Here is a 22,461-nt window from a genome sequence, read left to right as displayed (position 1 = left end):
ATTGGTACGTTAGACATCGTCGTCGATCGTCGGAAAACTGACGTTCCCATTCGCATACGTCTAATTTATAACTTTTCACACGAGTCTGTGCACAATGTTGTTCAGTGGATTATATTCGACCAATCGATCGTGTATAATGAGACAATAGGCGGTGGTGTTGGCCGGTATATTTTCCTTACAATCAAATTCTATTCGCACGTCAACGGTGGCGCTCTTGACAGAGTCGTTTTGTCGCGAACAATCTATGACTACGAACGGACCGGCTTTCGAGAATTCATCGATGTCCAAATACGTATCGTCCTGTTCGTAATAGGCTTTGCGGAAACGCGCATACATATTGTACAGTATAGCGTATCGACTCTTGTCGAAATCCAAATTCATGTCGTACGGATAAAAATCTGAATTCAGATGCAGTCTCACATTGGTGAGTTTACAAGCGTCAAATTGCGTAGCGTTTTCAGACAGTACGTTTTTTCGACCGGTCTGGAGAGCGAAGATTACGTATCGCGGTTTTTCCAATTGCGTCGCGGCTTTGACCGCCCAGGAATGCTTCGTTGTATTCTGCAGCAGAAGAAACTCGTACAGATCCCACGAACGGAAGCACACGCTCAGATATCGTCCGCTTTCCAAAGTTCGAAGAAGAGACAGCTTGTTGACTTCGCTCAGAGATACGTGAGGCATTCGCCACTGTATCTTGAGTAGCTCGATCGTCGGATTCGCACCGGCTCGTCCTACGAGACAATTGTTATCGTTGCGCGATCGTATCAATACAAGTTCGTGACGAGCGTTGATCACGATGCGCTTGTAGTCCTCGCAGAATCCAAACAGAGCATTGAGCGGAACGCAAAAATTAAAGTTTCCATCGATCAACGAATATCCATTCGGATTCCACGATGCGTATTTCAGCATCTTGCTCTTCTCCGTCGTCAGCGATATATAATTTTTGATCGTCGTTGTTATTCCAGCGTTTCTGTTACGATCGATTTCAACTCCGTCGAGCTCGTATCGCATTTCTTCAAACATGAACGCGACACAATTATTTTCCATAATACACACGACATCTCTATTCTCACCGGTAGGATTCATAACGAGTTTTCCTTTAACGTAGAGAAAACTCCCACACGGCAACGTGTACAAATCCTGTTGTTGTATAGGTATTCGTATCTCGTCGCTGTGTCCCAACGTGTTAGCGTACGGATTGTACGTGTGCATCTCATATTTCACGATACGCTCGTCGAAGACGGGCTCGTCAACGATGTCGAGTATATCCATCTCTTTAAGCGTTTCTCACAACGAATCCCAACGATTGTAAAAAGTTTACGTTCGTCGTACTGAGCCTCTTGAATGGCGATTTTTTCACAATTTTCGTTGTTCTCTCAATCACTCGCTGTTCGTTCAACACGAGCATTTCCTCGCACCGCGTCTTCGCAAGTGCAGTCTAATGGTAATCTCCTCTCCGCGAAAGTCGATCAATCGTCCGTCTTGATCCACCACACGCAAGGTGATATCGGTAACACTCCTCGCGATGACCGGAAGGTAAATGATTTGCGCCGGTGTTTCCGAGACTTTATATCCCGGAGGCACGTTCGGTGAAAATTCGTGTATCGTGTGCACCGACTTGTCGTTGGCGTACGCACCCGCGGTAATGCTGCATTCCACTCGAATAATGTTTACGTTGATGATGTTTACCGAGGAGTCTGATTCGTACCACTTTCTCGGTTCCAGTATACGACCCGTCGAAAATCCCAACAATGGTCCGATGGTATTCGGTTTGGCGAAATTTATCCGAAAAGCGCACATGATTTCACTCCTCATGGTATTAACGTTGGGACGAAGTGACAATGGATAATCCTGCTCTTCGCCTTTTCCTCGTTTTTGCAGTATCGCGCGTTTCAGATAAGAAGCAATGGCGTCCAATTCGTACGATCCTTCGGGAATTGTAATTTCTTCGTCATTGTCGTCGAAATAAAATTTATCGTTCGCTACCGTTACGTTCGGAATCGTGTTGTAGGTCTCCATCGTGGTTAGGCCGAGCTCGTAGTCCCCATCGCTCAAGTCTATCGGTGGAAAATAATCCACCGTGAGAACGCTGCTTTTACCGCTTAGAGTGAGCGTCAGCGACATTGCCGAGATTCCATCGACGACTGATGTCGATCGATGGCTGATCGATTCTTAAATGTCGGAGGAACAGGAGACACAATTGTCCACAGATCGTTTGATCGTACGTCTGGTGGACCGTGCGATTGTACGTTATCGTTGTATCGGTGTCTCCGAGGTAGCGTGTAAGCTCCTTCGGCGGTTGCAAATTGCCAAAGCTGTCAAAGTATACGGCGCGATCGCCTCTCTTGGCGTACGCCACCCAATGCGTGCCCGGCCCGTCGACATCGTCCAAATTCACGATACCGCTCTCGTTTCGGTGTATCTCGTCGGGTAAAGCGTTACGCATGTAGACACCTCGGAAATACGGTATTCGCATACGCTTCGCTATTCGTGACAACTGTAGATTGGTGGTGGCACCCGCGGGCATCTCTATCGTTTTTTCGACGTTTTTTTTTTTCTTTTTCTTCTTCTCCAATCCTTTGCCCCGCTTGTACGGAGCAAGATAAATCCCCCGTCCTTCCATAGCTTTATTGTGACGTTTCATCTCTTCGAGTTGTCGTCGCGCGGCCTTGGAGTCGTTCACCGCCTTTGCAACACCCGCTGCTCCACCGGCAACCGAACCGATGACTCCCAAGAGCGGTAACAACTGTAACATACCACCGCGTTTCACCGTCGGAAGCGTTCTCCTCTTCTTGATCTTCTTCTTCTTCTTTCCCTTTGTCATACCCATCCCCAATTTCGTCTTTGCTTTCATAGCAGCCCATACGGCGGTAGCAGCAGCCCTCTCACCGAGAGTCGCGTCCGCAGCGGTGATCCGCACCCGCGCATTATCGGCGAGAACGCGATCGGCTGCGTGGCGGTCCGCTGATTCGCGGTTTTGCGAGTACGCGACGTCGTGATCGCGACACGCCGCGTCCAACGGATTGATACCTCGATCCCCTCGCGCGAGTCGTTTCCGCAGACGAGTCCCCGGCCCGCAAAATTGGTAGCCGGGTATATGCAGCTCCAACGGTAGTCGATTTATCACACTGTTCAGTAAACCGGCACCCTTGTATCGTTTCATAGAACGCGAATTCTAACGTATCGCGTGTAAATCACATTTCTAACTGAGGTGTGTTTCGACAGCGATCACCTATAAATAGGAGGCGCGTATCGATCGCTAACTAGTGGAATATCAAAGTTTGTCGGACGACAACGTACAATGAATAACCGGGATAATAAGAAGGAACGGAAGGAGGTGAATATCGCAAACGTGTATCGCTAATCGTGTGTTTGAAACAATATTTTTTTTTTTCAGGATAATGTCCGAATCATGTATGGAAATAGAGATATTTTAGATCTAGCGACGAATATCCGAGCACCGCTCTTTCCGACATCCGATACCGCGCACTCGTCGCGTAATAACAAGGATGAGAAAGAGTCTGGTAAAAAATGAAATTTGTACAACAACCGTACACGATCCGTGTGAAAAACATGGATGATAAGACGCAAGGGGTTTGTGAGAAGGCGTGCAGACACGGTAAAATGCTGCCAAACACGATACGCGGTATCATTTGCGGTCCCTCGAATTGCGGTAAAACCAATGTGATGATCAGTCTGCTGGAAAGTCCGAACGGTGTACGTTTCGAAAACGTGTACGTGTACTCGAAATCGTTGAATCAACCAAAGTATCGGTATCTCGAAAGATTGCTCGGATCGATCGATGAAATCGGCTACTTTACGTTCTCGGACAACGATACAATTGTACCGCACAGCGAGGCGTTACCGAATTCCGTATTCGTCTTCGACGATATAGCGTGCGACAAGCAGAATGCAATACGCGAGTACTTTGCTATGGGTCGACATTCGAAGGTCGATTGTTTCTATCTGTGCCAAACGTACGCGAAAATACCTAAACATCTCGTGCGCGACAACGCGAATTTACTCGTAATATTCAAGCAGGATGGAACAAACCTTAAGCACGTCTACAACGATCATGTGAATACGGACATGACGTACGAAGATTTCGGTACATTGTGTCACGCATGTTGGCGACACAAGTACGGTTTTTTAGTGATAGACAAGGATAGTGCGATTAACGATGGACGATACAGACGTGGTTTTAACGAGTTTGCGGTACCGCGGAATGGTTAATCGTTTTCGAGACGTTGACGATGACGCTCGACACGAAAGATATCGACGAGAGGGAGAAGATCGCGAAGGAAATCGCTCGTACGAGCGAGTCAATTCGCAAGAAGCACCGAACGTTGAAGACGGGTAGAGTGGAGCAAGAGACGCAATTGGAGAAACGGTTGAAACCGATCGTAGAGCCGTTGAAACGAATCGTCGAGAACATCAAGAGTGACGATGATTCGGTTGACGATCTCGAGATTACAAACGAACCGGATATCAAACGAAAGCGGTCGAGCTTCGAGAAAAGGAAGAAGAAAATCAAGCGTACCCCGTTGACGACACCGATACAAGCCTCGACGCCGTTCCAGCCGCAAAAATTGGCGTTTGAATCGCCGATAAATTTACCGATCGAAAACGTGTTCGAAACCACGGACCCGTCTTTCGCGACATCCGTGAGACAGACGATGCAAATGTCCGATGGTCGGGAAGCGCTGTACGGTCAAATGGGTCCGCTGGGCCAAAAGTACATCGGGGAGCTCTTGAGCGGTGACAAGAAGAGAGGGATCGACAACGTGTACGGCGTATACTTCAACGATGCGGGAACGTTTCTCGGGGACAAGACCTTCGACATCGATCGAGACGACAATTTGATCGTGGACGGTGTGAAATACGCTGGCACGCCCGGCATGTTTGAATTAATATTCAAAAGACTTCCCGACGATACGCTGTGTACGGAGACTGACAAACAAAAGTACAAGAGCATACTACTCGCTACTAACGCTTACAGACGCGGTCATAACGCGCATTTACCTGTTTTGGGAAACAAAGGATACAAATACAAACATATCATCACACCTCTGATATCTAACAAAGGTGGAGGTGTTGCACATCTCGACAAGAGAGGTGCGGGTCGCACGTTACCCAAGTGTAACGTACCACAGACCATGACTGTGACCGACAACGCGGTCGATTACGTGCACTGGGATGATCCGAACGAATTGGTGGATCGCCTTTGATTGCTGGACGCCTCCCGTCAGGCGGGAAACAACGCGCACGACAACGAGTTTCTCTCGATTATCGAGGAACTGCGCGAAGCCGGTCTGATTATAAATTGATCGTTGTTGTCATCGCTGTAGCCAGTATTGCTCGTGTGATGCTACGGGAATGTCTATCAACAAATTCGGACTACAGCTAGGAGGAGGGAGCGCCAGGGTGACGAGACAGAGCGGCGGAGTCTCGAAGAATTACGTGCGCGAGAATTGTCTCTGCAAGGATGGTGGGGTTTTCAACGCCAAGTCACGCGTAATCAGACATCTCGCCGACCCTGAAGCGGACACCGACGCCGTCAACAAGCTGCATCTGGATCATCACTTCCAGCTTATGAGCGATCGTGCGAATCAAGATCGTATGCTCCATGAAAATTTTAAGCGAGAAGTACTTTCGCGACTCGAAGATTCGGAGAATACCGAGCGGACCTGGAAGAGGGACCACGACGATTACATCGAGATCAGATACGTGACGTTGGAACGCCAGATTCACGATCTGAGAGGTCTCCTCGACGAGATAAAAATATCAATTGTGCGCGCGCGCGCGCGAGGTACAAGTCCGACTGTGTAACCTCCTCGTGGTGTACCTTGGGTTATGCTAATACCGGCGGCACAATTGATATTTTTGTAGAAAATTTTCCAAAATGTAAGAAAATGATGAAAAAAGAAAAAAATTTAGAAGAATAGAAACGTTTAGCTCGCAAAGCACATTACTATTTACATTTGTCTCTATTTTCAGATAGATCTACGAAATCAGACAATTCTTTCATTCTTTTATTACGTAAGAAATAAAAGCAATATTTATTTTGTTAATTATTCACTTTTTAAATAATACAATATGGAAAAAGATGACGGTTCAGTATTCAAGTTGATTCTTATTATTTGAGTCCTAAGTATAGTCTAACTAATCATATGTATAATTAAAATAAAATCATAACTAAAATACAAATAAATTCATAGTAAACTAGTTATAACAAAGCATTAATGTTTTAACATTACTTGTAAATACTAGTCAAGAATTTGATACTAGTGAGCGAAGCGCGCGCGCCGGCCCTGAGCGCCACTTACACCAGAACGCTTATTGGTTTACTTCAACCTGCTCTCTTTCCAAAACTACTTATCGCACGCAATTTTGCTAAAGGAAAAAGTTGTTTCTTTTAGCCTAAAGTATCACGCCTTGTATTCCGTGGGCGCGAATTTAGGGACACCCTGTATATATATATATATATATATTGTTAGAAGAATAAATTATTATTAATATTATAAACTTTTAATATTCTCATTCTTATTGTCCACTCATTTCTTTCCTTCTCCTATCTCAAGCAGTGACTTGACACGCGCCTTTGTCACGCAGTAGGTCTGTAGTGGATAAAACGAAGCATAGGAAATATATATATACGAGAAGTTGGGATAATAAAAAAAACATAATTTAAAATATAATATAAAAAATATAATTTAAATATTTATAAAATTTGATTACATAAAATATTATTAGTAAAAAAATAAAAAAAAAAAAAACATTTTCAGTCCATATATGATGGCGGACAGCCAGCGTTTCCTGTAACAAATAGAATGGAGTTACACAAAATTTATAGATGATAAAAGCATGACAACGCATGCGCACCGCTTAAAATTTATAGAAAATTAAACAGTACTTACCGGTGGTGGAGTCTCCTATAGACTTAGCGGGCTGTCGGGTTGAATGTTGGGCACTTGTTGGAGCCATTTTTCCACTCGCTCCTGCCGCGAGATCTTCCCCACACTAGCCCGCCATAGGGCTACATTGACCTCCGTCAATTCCTCCACTCTGAACGGTATACTTTCCTCCCAAAACCGGAAACGTTTAACTTGTCGCACATCGGATTTGCGGTCAACCGCGATCACCAGTGTGCCGCGGTCCATGTCTTTTTAATGACTAACTCTAAGGAGCAAACGTTGCGGTAAACATCCTTCCTATAAGTTTCTTGGAAGGTTTATCTGTTGCAAACGAAGATGCTTTATATTGCGTCAACTGTGACGTATCTGATTAAAGATTACCGCGGAGATCCGGTCGCGGGAGGCTTTTACGAGCACGAATTGCTCAAGACCGCTCAACCCGACGTTTATCTCGTGGAGAAGGTGTTGCGTCGAAAGGACGACAAGGTGTTTGTAAAGTGATTGGGATTCGACAATTCGCACAACTCTTGGATAAATAAAGACGATGTATTGTAATAAACTGTGTATATTATACATTGTATTATAATAAACTATTATACATATATACAATGGTGTTCTTTATTACTACTACAATATGTTACAATATATACATTTAAAAAAAAAAACTAATAATACATAAAATATTAAACTATATAAATTAAACACTATGTATATTACTAAGCATTATTTACAAATGTATCTCGCGATGTCCCCATGGTAGAGTGTCGGTGGAACCGGATACGACGTGCCGCTTATCGTCGTACGGACTGAGCGCGAGCTTCGACTCCGACACGGTGTACACCTCGTGCATCTTTGAGCGGATGCACGATTGACGCCGCGTCAGCTCGATTTCGGCGTTGAGGCACCAAGTGTAGTCGTCGAACGTTATCGTTCTAGCGACTACACTCTTTTTTACACCTTTAACCTTTTTGGTGTCTTTTTGGCCGGTGACTCACAACGCGTACATCTTCGCTCTCAGTCCGACAAATTCCGTCATGATCGCGCCGTTATTCTCATCTTTCATCAGACCGGGTACTTTCTTGTTGGCGCGCGGCATACCGTAAGCGTTGTCCTCGGAGTAGTCGCTCGTGTCGAATTTGGATATATCGCGTTTCATATCCCGATACGCGTTCTCGCAGTGCAGAAAGTATATCAGACTGTCGGTATCGGTGTACATAATTTTGCAATTGTCGCGGTAGAGAGGCGCCATGTACTCGTAGTGAAACTCGTACAAACAGGTCTTGGATATGTCGAGGATGCACATACCCACGTAGATCGGCTTGTCGAATTTCACTTCGAGTTTTCGCAACTCTACGGCGATCAGATCCTCCGAGAACACGCTTCGGCTGTGGAAATTCGGTTTCGCGATCATAGCCTCCGCTCCGTACCGACCATCCCACTGTGTAACGAGCCGGACATCCGTGTGATTTCGCACATTCTCCATGGTTTTGCCGAAAACGGCGTTGTTCATCAATTTGTACAAATTTTTTTCGAAATCATTTTTTGCCCGTGTCCGAAACTGTGTATTCAGTTCTATGTATCCGCGGAGCCACGGAGATTGCGCGAATTGCAGTACGCGGTGAATCTTTGCAATTCGCAGACCATGTCGCACGCATTGTTGCAGATTACGATAGTGGATGACATAACGCTGCTTATCGTACAGCGTTGCGAGTAACTTGAGCTCCCGCTTGCCGGGCGGCTTATCGCGCGTCGGGCAGAACGGCAGGTCGGCGTGCGCGTCGTGAAGATTCACCGGATACTCGAGATCGACTTTCAGCACGTAACCGGTAGCCGAATCGGATGCAACGGACATTACGTCAAAGCTCGCGACATCATCGACCCAACGAAATTTGGCGTAGGGCAACGGTTGACACATCGCCCACCCGTACAAATTGTTTACATTATAGTACATTAGGTACGATGACGGTTCCGATGGGTCGTAGGATGGCATGTATTTGTTGTTGGCGGCGGCGTATCGGTTGGAGCATTGGCTGAGACCACCGCGTATACCGCGCTCGACAAACAGTACCATATCGATGTCCGTGAGCAACTCGAATTTTACACGCGTGTACTTCAACATAGCGTCCCACGTGTATCCCGGTAGAGTGTAATAATGAGCGGGATCTAAACCGTAACTCTTTATAGACATGTTTCGAAAATTTTGAAAAATATCCGCCAACAAAAGAACGTCTGTTTTCAAATACAAATCGCTGTATTGGCCTAGATCTTCGATCGAAAAAGTTTGCCAGACGTTTGTCGCGTGCGCGTAATCGCTCTCGGATACCGTTTCTCCGGTGAGCGAGCTGTAAAACGATTCGCGCGATGGCAGGCTTGTGTCCCGGAGCTTGTCGACGCTGTCGACGTACTCGTAGGGAAACACGCCTTTTCGAGTAAGCAGATTGAAATTTTCCGCGGATAAATGTTTGAATTCCGATCGTGAAATTTTTAATTCATCCACAATTAAATAAGATGCCAATTTGTCGAGACTCGTACTGAGAAATTTAAACGAATCAATAAACCGTAATTTTATACACAATTTTGATTTTTGATCCATGGTATCTTTAACATTTTTTGTAAATGAAATGTAACGCTCTTTCGTTAGCGGTAACAATTCGACGTTGCCTTCGAAAGCATTAGCAACGTCTTTAATAATGAAATGCGCGTCGTAACCGGATAAATTGTGAAATATCACCGGGATAACGTCGGAGTCTATGTAATTTAGATTGCACGACGAGTGCGCGGCACCGCGGTAACGCCCGGTCAGATAACAATGATCGCGCACCCGCGTGTCGTCCGCTGTTAAGGGTTTCTCGCACACGTGACACGTTACGGCGCTACGGAATTCCTCCGATTCCTCCCACGTAAGATCCGCCATGGGGACGACGGTGGTGCGGATCGCTTTCACGTGGTGCGTCAAATCGTGCAGTTCGTTGACGAACCACGCTGTGCAATCCTCACCGCGATATGACTTATAACTAGAGAGCGAATTATCGTAAGCGCAACTTACATAATATCCTACGCTAAAGGCTCTGTGATGTTGGTAGGCGTAAGTAGTACCGTCCTGATCCTCCTTTTTCTCGAGCGTACATTCGAGATCGGCGTACACTACAAACGGAACCCGCTCCTTCCGATTGTAATTCCGGAACGTCAGCCACTTGTCGTCCTCGCTGGGGAGAACGACGGCGCAGTCGTTCATTTTCCCGCAGTCGACGCTGTGGACTGACAACTTCTCCCGTGTATAAAAGTAGTGTAGACACCTGTAATAATTTATTTGATTAAAACTACGAATAAAAATATTGATTTATTTTATACGCATTTTTTTACTTACCGATCGCAAATGTACATTTTATGTGTGTGCTTGCTCAGTTGTGAGCTCACCAACCGCGGCAGGTTCTTTATGCACGCAAAGTGTGCATCGTTGTTTTTACGCACGTATAGCAGGTTGACGTGCTTCCCCTTTTTGTCGTCGGTGAGCCGCAGAGGGACGATTTTGGAGTCTTGGGTGGTAAAGACGTTGACGGAGATGGCGTTTAGTTTCTCGAACTTTGATATTTGTGACAGCGTCACGGGGAACTCGATGTCGCACAGATTCAGCACCGTCGAGTAATGTGGGTATTCTATCGTTCTTTCCGGATGTTTTTCCGCTGGATATAGAGCGGCGACGACTGCCCACGCGAAACACGCATTGTCCGTCGATTGCACATTGACCACCGCCCTTTTTAGCATAATTTGCCACGGTAACTCGATGTGGCATCCCGCGTGCAGAGGATTGAACTTGTTCACATTGACGGTGAGATTCAGGATACGCGACAACGCCCATCCGCTATCGCGTTCCTGAAACTCCTCCAGAGCCACCAGAATATCATCCTCCACGTGCCCGCGTGTACCACTCGTTGAGATCGGATGTGGGAAACAACTCGCAATTTTTGGTGGCGATGGTCTTCACGGCAGTCTTGTCGCCCGCGACGAATTCCCCGTTGAACGCGGTGTTAATCTTGACGCTGTTGTGTTCCACCATGACGCCCTGGATCCGCTCGATAACCATATTTCTCACGTTTTTCAAAAACTCGTGTGGATCTATATAGTTTTGATTGACAACCACACCCGTCAACACACGGTTCCTAAACGCCGTCTCGATCTCCTTCCACGTGTACCCCTTCTTCTCGTATCCGCCGTATCCGGCACCGACGGGCACGAAACGCTCGTGCAGGGCGTCCCTCACACCCTCCAGACGCGCAATTTGCGCCACCAGAGAGTTGACTACTCCGGTGCGTTGCCTCTTGCGACATTGTTCCTTGAGAGAATCAAGGTACTCGTTGCACTCGTAGTCCCATGGAAGGAACTCTCCCGTCGTTTTGATATTCGTTGCTCGTACGGTAAGATCGCGCTCCTTCTCCATTTTGAACAACTGTGATTAACCGTTTTTTTTGTCACTCGCTTTATATACCCGTTTGTTGCATACGACACCAACTATAAACATAACGATGATGCATTCTGACAATAAGGCGCTGCCTACAATTTGTATAAACAATCCTTATCTTTTCTTTTCCGAGAATTATTGTAATATGATATACCCACCACTCCGAATTTACCCCCTCTCCTCCAAACATGATGACGCAATCTGACAACGTGGCGGTGCCTACAATTTGTATAAACAATCCTTATCACCCCCTCTGATATCTAAGAAACGGCGCTCAAATGTTGTCTCTTTGTTCTAAATACAGCGATGACGCAATTTAAACAGGCGCTCTACTTTGATGCGCGCGTTGTAGGATAAGTCGGTATAGCGGATAAGATGACACGGAAAAATAATAAAAAATTTTAATTACAGTTGAAATAATATTTATTAATATGTATTGTTACAACTCCGCAAAGACCTGAGTCACCAGTTCACAATCAATTATATTATTCTTATCGAATAAATCGCTTTTGCGAATCGCCACTTAATCGGGGTCCTTCGCATTCCTCGCGATTTCTGAAAAGTGTGCGAACTTGACATCAACCGTACCGGTGATGTTGTTCAACGAATGATTGATGCAGTCTACACAATATTCAAGTGCGAACAAGTTACACACGGTTCGGTTTGACATGATTAAACGCTGATGTTGCCAGGCGCATTACTTTTAGGTTGTTCATTTTTCCAAAACTTAACGTGCAGTGTCCAACGGTCTGAGACGGTGCTTCGTCCGCATCGTTCTTAAAGAAGCTGGTGATGATGTCCCGTTGATTCATGAGTTCTTTCCATACGTCGTATGATAGACGTAGCTCCTTACCATGGTTGTCACCGAGAGCGATTTCCACACGGCTCGACGTTGAGACGTTGATTCCGATGTCGAGATATTTGTAACTGGTTTTTGTCAACGGGTATCTTCTAACCAAGATCCTAGATGATTCTTTTTCCATCTTTGACATATTACTTTTTTGTTTTCTATGAAAAAAAAAAATAAATTGTGAGTTTAAAAGTATAACAATTAAGTTTAAAGATGTAGCTAAAGAAACAACTTACTTCACGGTTGACATGGTGCAAAACATCGTTGCTAGTAAACGTCACAGCGAACTAGTAATTTTCTCAATGATTTCGAACGACTGATGGTTCCTATTCTTTTTCACTCGCTTTATATACCCGCTTGTTGTATACAAAATTGAAATCTGACAACATGGCGCCGAAAATGCTGACGTGGCTGCCTGTTGCTATGGGCTTTTGTTCTAAAATACAGCGATGACGCAATCCGTAAACCTGCACGAACCTGCATACTATAAACATTGCGATGATGCATTCCGACAACATGGCGCTCCACTTTGATGCGCAGAGAAAAACCAAAGGATGTAAACAGTTCTCGGAATCCTTTAACAATGATACATTCCGACAACATGGCGCTCCACTTTGATGCGCAGAGAAAAACCAAAGGATGTAAACAGTTCTCGGAATCCTTTAACAATGATACATTCCGACAACACGGCGCTCCACTTTGATGCGTAGAACAAAAAAAAAACCAAAGGATGTAAACAGTTCTCGGAATCCTTTAACAATGATACATTCCGACAACATGGCGCTCCACTTTGATGCGTAGAACAAAAAAAAACCAAAAGATGTAAACAGTTCTCGGAATCCCTATCTCTTCCAGGAATCCTTATCTCTCGACGACTCATGTTTGTATTAACAATCCTTATCTTATCTTTTCCGGGAATCCCGGAAATCCCCCACTTCCAGGAATTATTGTTATCTGATACCCCCCACCACTCCTAAATTACCCCCTCTCCTCCAAAACGATGACGTCATTACCCTCCACTGTTATCTGATACCCCTCTTCCCCTCTTCACCCGCACCCCCCTCATTGCCCCTGGGTTAGAACCGGCATAGCTATACTACTAAGTATAATTATAATATACAGGGTGTCCCGTAAAGACCGTAACAACGCTTAGGAGTATATTCCTGAGATAATTCTGAGCAAAAAATCTTAATACTCAGGGTGTAATGATTTTTGAATTAGAAGCATTTAAAGTTAGCGAATAAGATAGCCTGAAATTTGCGCGCTCAGGTGTGTACAACGTACAGTGATAAAAGCGAAATTGACTATTGCTCCCCTATTGTCCCCAGTCAGCAAAATGTTAGCAGCCTGCCGGCAGTTTGCGAGCAGATTCGCTCAGAACTTGGCAGCAGATACAGTGCCATCTGTGTCCGCATTAAGCTCGTGTTCTGCCGGCAGAACCTGTCGACATAAGCTGACAGCAGATTGGCAGCAGAAACTGAGCAGGACCTGCACAATGCAATTTGATGTCAGATTGACGGCAGAAATCGAGCAGGATCTGCGTAGTGGAATTTGATGTCAGATTGTCGGCAGAAATCGAACAGGATCTGCGTAGTGGAATTTGATGTCAGATTGTTGGCAGAAATCGAGCAGTATCTGCCGTCAATTTAAATGGAATAATGACATTAAATGTTTAATCAATTAAATGTATGCAATAGGTATGTAATATATTTACTTTAAGATAAAAAATATTACAATTTTTTTTACAAATTTCAAAAAATTATAAGTTATAAAAAACAGTTTTTATTTTATAAATTTAATATTTTTGCACATATATATATGCAAGAAAATTTTGTATTTGTAACAGAAAAATGACTAAAAACTGTAAATAAATAAAATATATACATAAAATATGTACATTTTACTTATTCACGGTTTTTAATCATAAACAAAGTACAAAAAAGAATAAAATGCACACATAAAATATATATATATACACAATCTAAAATAAGCATTAAATTATTTTAGATGTATACACATATTAATTTAAAAATAGAGACATTAAATACGCATCAATAAATAATTAACTTATATAATAATATTAATATTTGATAAAATTTAGATTACATTAATTATGTTTTAAAATAAAAGTTCTATAATTAATATTACATATGTAGATATCAAACGTTTACAAAAAAATTTATGTTATAAAATACAAGTACACATAAGAGTATTTTCAATATAATAGAATTTGATGTTGAAAATACTACTATACATATCATAATACAACACAATAGTGCTACAAAAATAGTACGTATACTATAATATATGCTGTTGCGGAGCAGTTTATGCGAGGAATATGCAGCCGGGTTCCGAAGATCTCGTTATCTCGTTGATCATTGAAGCAACCTGAAAAATACACACAAAATATAATTTAAGACGTGCATATGGAGAAGAATACTAATATTTTAGCACTGAAAAGTGTTGATAAAAATAGAGAGAAATTATTGGCACTGAAAAGTGCCGATTAATATGCAAATGATGTTCCACCATAATAAATTGGTTCCACCAAATTAAAGTGGCACTGAAAAGTGCCTATCTTCGCGACCACAGCGAAGTCTACTGAAAGAAAAGCTGAAAATCTAAAAAGAAAACAAATAAACATTTTTATATATTAGAAAGAATTCAGGAATATAATTGAAAAATGTTAAAAAAAAAATTTGTACTTATCTTTACTCTATAAAGATCGTCTGCGCGTCTGCTCGTCTTACGCATCCTTACTCGTCCGCTCTTTCATCTTCGATCTGTTCAGGAACATCGTCGCTCCAAAAATCATGCCTGTGATTGTCTGTTCGTGTGCGTCGCTTATGCGCCTTACTTCTGCATCTCTCCTTGGCCGTTCTAAGAGCTTCTCGTATTTGAAGTTGAAATTCTGACCGAGTCGGCTTATTGAAATAACGATTGCTGCTTATCGCTTCTGAAAAAAATATGCAAGTTACATTATCATAAACAAAATACGTAATAATATTAATGTGTCTCAGTATACAGGTGTATGCTGAGAAATAAAAAGATCGTACCATAAATAGCGATAACAAAGCGGGTATTATATAACGGCCGTTGATCTTTTTCTCGACCCCACCAAGTGAATGACGGCGTTACCGAGTCCTGTAATCCCTCCTTCAGGCACAGATTTACCGCTTTTTTTAAATTGAATCCGCCGATGTATTTGAAATAATTCACCTAGATATTGAAAAATAATGTTAATGCATATTGCATATAAAGGACAAAAAGTTTTTATATCTGTTTACTTACAACTTCACGAAAATCGTTATCGTCGATATCTTCAAAAGCATCCATTTCGATCACGGATGATATGGGCAAACAGGCTGACTTAGGCGGTACGCGATCGCGGTCATTGTTGCTTTGCACGCATTTCAAAAGGTTGTGCAGCAAACCATTCATTCTTCTGTAAATAAAATATAATAAAAGCATCTATATATACAGAGATCATGTTAATAGATATGATACATTAGATTTACTTACTTGAGTTCGGCATCAATGCTGCTCAATTTTTCTTGCGTTATCCTGCAAACATAGCACAAGTAACGTTGACATTCTTGCAAATATAATGAACGAATTTATTTAGAAATCACTATTTCTATAAATATTAACAAATTTACCGTTTGTAGTCCGTTCCTTCTGTGAATCGTGGAATTTCAGTATGATTCACCTGATACTCGTTTATTTGAGAAATACTTTCCTGTGCCGGCCATGTTCTTAATTTATTCGGAAACTGAGTTGTATTCTGAAACTGATATGTATTATTTGTAAAAGTAATATTATCTATACTATTAGCATGAATAGTATTATCTATATGATTAGCTATGGAAGAATGAGCGGGTAATGTATGTATCGAGTGTGATGTATCGACGGCGTGAATAGATGTGTGAGGATGTGATGTTAAATGTGTTGCAGTGGATATATAAGGTTGAATGTTTGTTTGTGATTGCGTATGAATAGGAATGTATGATTGTGTGTCTGTGTGTTCTTGTGTATAAATATTAGTATGAAAAGTATTCTCATCCATATAGGTTGAATTATCTGGGTTCTTCAAAATTCCTTTGTGAGATGACCGATATCCTTGTCGATGTCTCCAACCGTAACGGTCTTTAATGGGATCTTCTTGCGTTTTGGTAATTCGTCATCGGAGGAAGTGGTCTGATAGCGGGAAGGTTTCGCAATGCTGCGCTTCGATCGTCCCTCCATTTCCTTATAAGCAAAAATACATACATATATTAATGAATACCGCATAATATATATAATATTGAATTAAATAGTTATTAAATCTATCTAAAAACAAATAAAATTATACAATATGCATCATCTTTGAAAGTAAATAAAACGCATATGTTGCATTATACTTAATTTTTTCACACAGGCATTAAATGTAAATTAAGAAAAAAAAACTGTTAAAACTGTTAAAAATATTCAAACTGTGCACACAACTCAAAGTGAGAAAGCTAAGTAAAGCTATTAAGAAAAATTATAAAAAAAAACCTATCAAGAAAAACTATTAAGAACAAAAATTATCCTGTTGCAACATGCATATTGTGTGTGTGTGTGTGTGTGTGTGTGTGTGTGTGTGTGTGTGTGTGCACGTGTGTGTGTGTAATTAATGGAAATATGTAGTATGTACATGTAACATTATGTATTAAAAGCAGCAAAAGAAAATAACGACAAAGGCAGAAGATTGATGCAAAAATGATGATGCAAATGATCGTGCTTTTCAATAGCAAACATTTGTTTTCGAAAAAGAGAAAAGAAACAAAATAACAAACCAAACAAGAGAATAGAAGATCTTAAAGCACAAAATTCATGCAAAAAATAAAACCATAATTCTTTAATCTACAAAGATGCTTGTAAAAAATTTTCGCAAGAGTATATCTTACGCCTTCTCGCTATGTACAATAGCAGCGACAATGTATTGAGGCAAATGATCTTTATTACTGTCACTATCATCCATCGATGTAGAATTCCAGAAAGGCATTCTGTAACATTTAGCATGGACTTCATCCAGATTAATATAAAAGATTTCATTACTCAACGTGGAACATTTATATATTTGAAGAGCCGAAGATAATACACACCAATGTCATAAAAATCTTCAACCTGTAAAAATTTTTTGACTGCCAAACGATACAAATTATTGTGTAGACTAATATTGCAGACAATGCAAATGGATCCATTACGTAAAATGCAGCAACTATCACGTACATCTATACTCAGCAATATTCCGTTAAATTTAATTTTACGATACTGATGACAATTACTATCATTATACAATGCAGATACACGAATTGACGAATCAATGACACGAGTATCGACTGTTCCGTGAATTTTAATCTCTGTCATTCTTTTGAAGAATTGTTGAAGAGGTAAACCCGGTTTTCTACAATATTTTCTAAAAATGGACATGTTATTTTCATACGAAAATGCAGAAAACGAATCTAAAGTGCAAAACGTCTCACGTCGTTGGTAAGATGAAGCAAGCCATGGATATTATAAGTATTGAAGGTTGGACCATAAAAAGAATCACTTCGATGAACAAATTTTTGTAGCGCAAGCTCTGCAAAATTCAAGTATTGTCTTGATGATGAATTAGAAACTTTAGGCGCCATGTTATCAGATTTCAATTTGCGTGACATTATCGATATTTTTAATTAGTGTCGTGTGCAACAAGCGGGTATATAAAGCAAGTGAGAAAAATATGAATCTTCAAAGGCAATCGCAATGGAGAAGGAGCGCGATCTTACCGTACGAGCAGTGAACATCAAAACGTTGGGAGAGTTTCTCCCATGGGACTACGAGTGCGACGAGTACCTCGATTCTCTGAGAGAAAAATGTCGCAAGAGACAACGAACCGGAGTAGTGAACTCTCTGGTGGCGCAAATTATGCGTCTGGAGGGTGTGAAGAACACCCTGTACGAGTGTTTTGTGCCCATCGGTGCTGGATACGGCGGATACGAAAAGAAGGGCTACACGTGGAAGGAGATCGAGACGGCGTTTAGGAACCGTGTGCTGACGGGTGCGGTTGTCAATCACGAATACATCGATCCTCGTGAATTTTTGGAAGAGATAAGAAATACCGTCATCGAACGGATCCAGGGCGTCATGGTGAAACACAACAGCGTCAAGATTAACACCGCGTTCAACGGGGAATTCATCGCGGGCGACAAGACTGCCGTGAAGACCATCGCCACGAAGAATCAAGAGATATATCCAACATCTGATCTAAACGAGTGGTACACGAAGCATGTGGTTGACGTCATACAGGCATCTCTGGAGGAGTTTCAGGAACGTGATAGCGGATGGGCGTTGTCACGTATCCTGAACCTAACAATCAACGTCAACAAGTTGAATCCTCTACGCGCGGGATGCCACATCGAGTTACCGCGGAAAGTTATGTTAAAAAGGGCAGTGGTCAACGTGAAATCAAACGATAATGCGTGCTTTGCGTGGGCAGTGGTAGCAGCTTTACATCCAGCGGAAAAGTACCCGGATAGAGTATCGCAGTACCCGCACTATTCAACGGTGCTGAATCTGTGCGACATCGAGTTCCCCGTGACGCTGCCACAAATATCAAAGTTTGAGAAAATGAACGCCATCTCCGTCAACGTCTTTACCACCCAAGACTCCAAAATCGTCCCTCTGCGGCTCACCGACGACAAAAAGGAGAAGCACGTCAACCTGCTATACGTGCGTAAAAACAACGATGCACACTTTGCGTGCATAAAGAACCTGCCGCGGTTGGTGAGCTTACAACTGAGCAAGCACACACATAAAATGTACATTTGCGATCGGTAAGTAAAAAGATGCGTATAAAATAAATCAATATTTTTATTCATAGTTTTAATCAAATAAATTATTACAGGTGTCTACACTACTTTTATACACAGGAAAAATTATCGGCGCACAGCATCGACTGCGGGAAAATGAACGACTGCGCCGTCGTTCTTCCCAGCGAGGACGACAAGTGGCTGACGTTCCGGAATTACAATCGAAAGGAGCGGGTTCCGTTTCTAGTGTACACCGATCTCGAATGTACGCTGGAGAAGGAGAAGGAGGGACAAAACCGTACCACATGCGCCTACCAACATCACAGACCCTTTAGCGTAGGATATTATGTAAGTTGCGCTTACGATAATTCGCTCTCTAGTTTTAAGTCATATCGCGGTGAGGATTGCGTGACGTGGTTCGTCAACGAACTCCACGATTTGGCGCACCGTGTGAAAACGATTCTCACCACCGTCGTCCCCATGGCGGATCTTACGCGGGAGGAATCGGAAAAATTCCGTAGCACCGCGACGTGCCACGTGTGCGAGAAACCGTTTACACCGGATGATACGCGGGTGCGCGATCATTGTCATCTCACCGGGCGTTACCACGGTGCCGCGCACTCATCGTGCAATTTAAATTACAATGACTCCCACGTTATCCCGGTGATATTTCACAATTTATCCGGTTACGACGCGCATTTTATAATCAAAGACGTTGCCAATGCTTTCGAAGGCAGCGTCGAATTGTTACCGCTGACGAAAGAACGTTACATATCATTCACTAAAAACGTTAAAGATACGGAGGATGAAAATTCCAAAATTTGCGTGAAATTACGATTTATCGATTTGTTTAGATTTCTCAGTACAAGTCTTGAAAAATTAGCATCTTATCTGACAACGGACGAATTAAAAATTACACGATCGGAATTCAATCATTTATCCGCGAAACATTTCAATTTGCTTACTCGGAAAGGCGTGTTTCCCTACGAGTACATCGACAGCGTCGACAAGCTCCGGGACACAAGCCTACCATCGCGCGAATCGTTTTACAGCTCGCTCACCGGAGAAACGGTATCCGAGAGCAATTACGCGCACGCGACAAACGTCTGGCAAACTTTTTCGATCGAAACTCTTGGACAGTACAGCGATTTGTATTTGAAAACAGACGTACTTTTGTTGGCGGATATTTTCGAAAATTTCCGAAACACGTGTATAAAGAGTTACGGTTTAGATCCCGCTCAGTATTACACATTACCGGGATACACGTGGGACGCTATGTTGAAGTACACGGGCATCAAGTTCGAGTTGCTCACAGACATCGATATGGTGCTGTTTGTCGAGCGCGGTATACGCGGCGGTCTTAGCCAATGCTCCAACCGATACGCCGCCGCCAACAACAAATACATGCCATCGTACGATCCATCGGAACCGTCATCGTACCTAATGTACTATGATGTAAACAACTTGTACGGCTGGGCAATGTGTCAACCGTTGCCCTATGCCAAATTTCGATGGGTCGATGATGTCGCGAGCTTTGACGTAATGTCCGTTGCATCCGATTCGGCTACCGGTTATGTGCTGGAAGTCGATCTCGAGTATCCGGTGAATCTTCACGACGCGCACACCGACCTGCCGTTCTGCCCGACGCGCGATAAGCCGCCCGGCAAGCGGGAGGTCAAGTTACTCGCAACGCTGTACGATAAGCAGCGTTATGTCATTCACTACCGTAATCTGCAGCAATGCGTGCTACATGGTCTGCGAATTGCAAAGATTCACCGCGTACTGCAATTCGCGCAATCTCCATGGCTTCGAGGATACATAGAATTAAATACGCAGTTTCGGACACTCGCGAGTAATGAATTCGAGAAAAATTTATACAAATTGATGAACAACGCGGTTTTCGGCAAAACCATGGAGAATGTGCGAAATCATACGGATGTACGGCTCGTTACACAGTGGGAGGGTCGGTACGGAGCGGAGGCTATGATCGCCAAACCGAATTTCCACAGCCGAAGCGTGTTCTCGGAGAATCTAGTCGCCGTAGAGTTGCGAAAACTCGAAGTGAAATTCGACAAGCCGATCTACGTGGGTATGTGTATCCTCGACATATCCAAGACCTGCTTGTACGAGTTTCACTACGAATACATGGCGCCTCTCTACCGCGACAATTGCAAAATTTTGTATACCGATACCGACAGTCTGATATACTTTCTACAATGCGAGGACGTATATCACGATATGAAACGCGATATATCCAAATTCGACACGAGCGATTACTCCGAGGACAACGTTTACGGTATACCGCGCGCCAACAAGAAAGTACCCGGTCTGATGAAAGACGAGAATAACGGCGCGATCATGACGGAATTTGTCGGACTGAGAGCGAAGATGTACGCGTTGAAAGTCACCGGACAAAAAGATACAAAAAAGGTGAAAGGTGTAAAAAAGAGCGTAGTCGCTAGAACGATAACGTTCAACGATTACACTCGGTGTCTCAACGACGAAATCGAGCTGACGCGGCGTCAATCGTGCATCCGCTCAAAGATGCACGAGGTGTACACCGTGTCGGAGTCGAAGCTCGCTCTCAGTCCGTATGACGATAAGCGGCACGTCGTATCCGGTTCCACCGACACTCTACCATGGGGACATCGCAAGATACAATTGTAAATAATGCTTAGTAATTTATATAGTTTAATATTTTATGTATTATTATCATTGTTAGTTTTAAATGTATATATTGTAACATGTTGTAGTAATAAAGAACATCATTGTATATAAATGTATAATAGTTTATTATAATGCAATGTAAAATATACACAGTTTATTACAATACATCGTCTTTATTTATCCAAGAGTTGTGCGAATTGTCGAATCCCAACCACTTTACAAACACCTTGTCGTCCTTTCGACGCAACACCTTCTCCACGAGATAAACGTCGGGTTGAGCGGTCTTGAGCAATTCGTGCTCGTAAAAGCCTCCCGCGACCGGATCTCCGCGATAATCTTTAATCAGATACGTCACGGGATTGGTACGTTGCACCGTGGCGATCTTAAACACCTCCGTCGACCAATTCGGCGTGTATCTTTTCTCGAATACAGTTTTGAATTTGCTCACGCGCACCGAATCACCCACCCTGAATTTTGCCGGCGCGGCAATTTTTATTCTACTGTACACGGTGCTCAAGAGACCCTTTGCGATCTCGGGAGTGACATCGATCGGGCGCATACCGATCGTACGATGTTTACGACCGTTGTATTCCGAGACCAATCGCGGTAAATCGTCGATCCACCTGTACGATCCCGTGAGCGTAAAAAACTTCCACATTTCGTTCTTTAACGTGCGATTGAATCGTTCCACCACCGAAGCCTTCATAACCGAGTATGTCGAATAATGATTGATGCCGTGTTTCTTGACAAGATTTT

At 43.0% G+C, this 22,461-nt stretch overlaps 5 protein-coding genes and 1 pseudogene across 6 annotated transcripts; 2 read left to right on the top strand and 4 right to left on the bottom strand.

Moving 5' to 3' along the window:
* Positions 1-248: 248 nt before the first annotated feature.
* On the bottom strand, positions 249-1,212 carry LOC137000471 (uncharacterized). The gene is made up of 2 exons (XM_067357050.1): positions 421-1,212; positions 249-314 (listed from the first exon to the last, which is right to left on the bottom strand). The coding sequence occupies exons 1-2, from the start codon at positions 1,210-1,212 to the stop codon at positions 249-251; spliced, it is 858 nt and encodes a 285-aa protein (XP_067213151.1).
* A 3,034-nt stretch (positions 1,213-4,246) lies between these two features.
* LOC137000389 (uncharacterized) lies at positions 4,247-5,969 on the top strand. The gene has a single exon (XM_067356724.1). It carries the CDS (start codon positions 4,254-4,256, stop codon positions 5,226-5,228), a length of 975 nt encoding a protein of 324 aa, XP_067212825.1. The 5' UTR covers positions 4,247-4,253; the 3' UTR covers positions 5,229-5,969.
* A 1,672-nt stretch (positions 5,970-7,641) lies between these two features.
* LOC105671549 (uncharacterized) lies at positions 7,642-12,473 on the bottom strand. Its single transcript, XM_067357049.1, has 6 exons — positions 12,460-12,473; positions 12,075-12,381; positions 10,937-11,361; positions 10,282-10,893; positions 7,910-10,210; positions 7,642-7,846 (listed from the first exon to the last, which is right to left on the bottom strand). Exons 1-6 carry the CDS (start codon positions 12,471-12,473, stop codon positions 7,642-7,644), a joined length of 3,864 nt encoding a protein of 1,287 aa, XP_067213150.1.
* LOC137000327 (uncharacterized) lies at positions 12,460-17,039 on the bottom strand. Of its 2 annotated transcripts, none has more exons than XM_067356485.1 (5): positions 15,883-17,039; positions 15,746-15,787; positions 15,515-15,668; positions 15,280-15,442; positions 12,460-15,176 (listed from the first exon to the last, which is right to left on the bottom strand). In XM_067356485.1, the coding sequence occupies exons 1-5, from the start codon at positions 16,287-16,289 to the stop codon at positions 14,980-14,982; spliced, it is 963 nt and encodes a 320-aa protein (XP_067212586.1). In that variant the 5' UTR covers positions 16,290-17,039; the 3' UTR covers positions 12,460-14,979. The 2 variants fall into 2 exon arrangements, with proteins under 2 accessions (XP_067212586.1, XP_067212585.1); XM_067356484.1 differs by having other exon boundaries at positions 12,460-15,179; positions 15,883-16,435.
* Positions 16,330-20,229, bottom strand: LOC137000328 (uncharacterized; annotated as a pseudogene).
* Positions 20,229-21,705, top strand: LOC137000326 (uncharacterized). Its single transcript, XM_067356483.1, has one exon. It carries the CDS (start codon positions 20,314-20,316, stop codon positions 21,703-21,705), a length of 1,392 nt encoding a protein of 463 aa, XP_067212584.1. The 5' UTR covers positions 20,229-20,313.
* Positions 21,706-22,461: the final 756 nt, after the last annotated feature.

The sequence above is a fragment of the Linepithema humile genome, chromosome 6 (genome assembly GCF_040581485.1).
Source record: "Linepithema humile isolate Giens D197 chromosome 6, Lhum_UNIL_v1.0, whole genome shotgun sequence".
Lineage (NCBI taxonomy): Eukaryota > Metazoa > Arthropoda > Insecta > Hymenoptera > Formicidae > Linepithema > Linepithema humile.
This window is presented reverse-complemented; position numbering and strand designations above follow the sequence as displayed.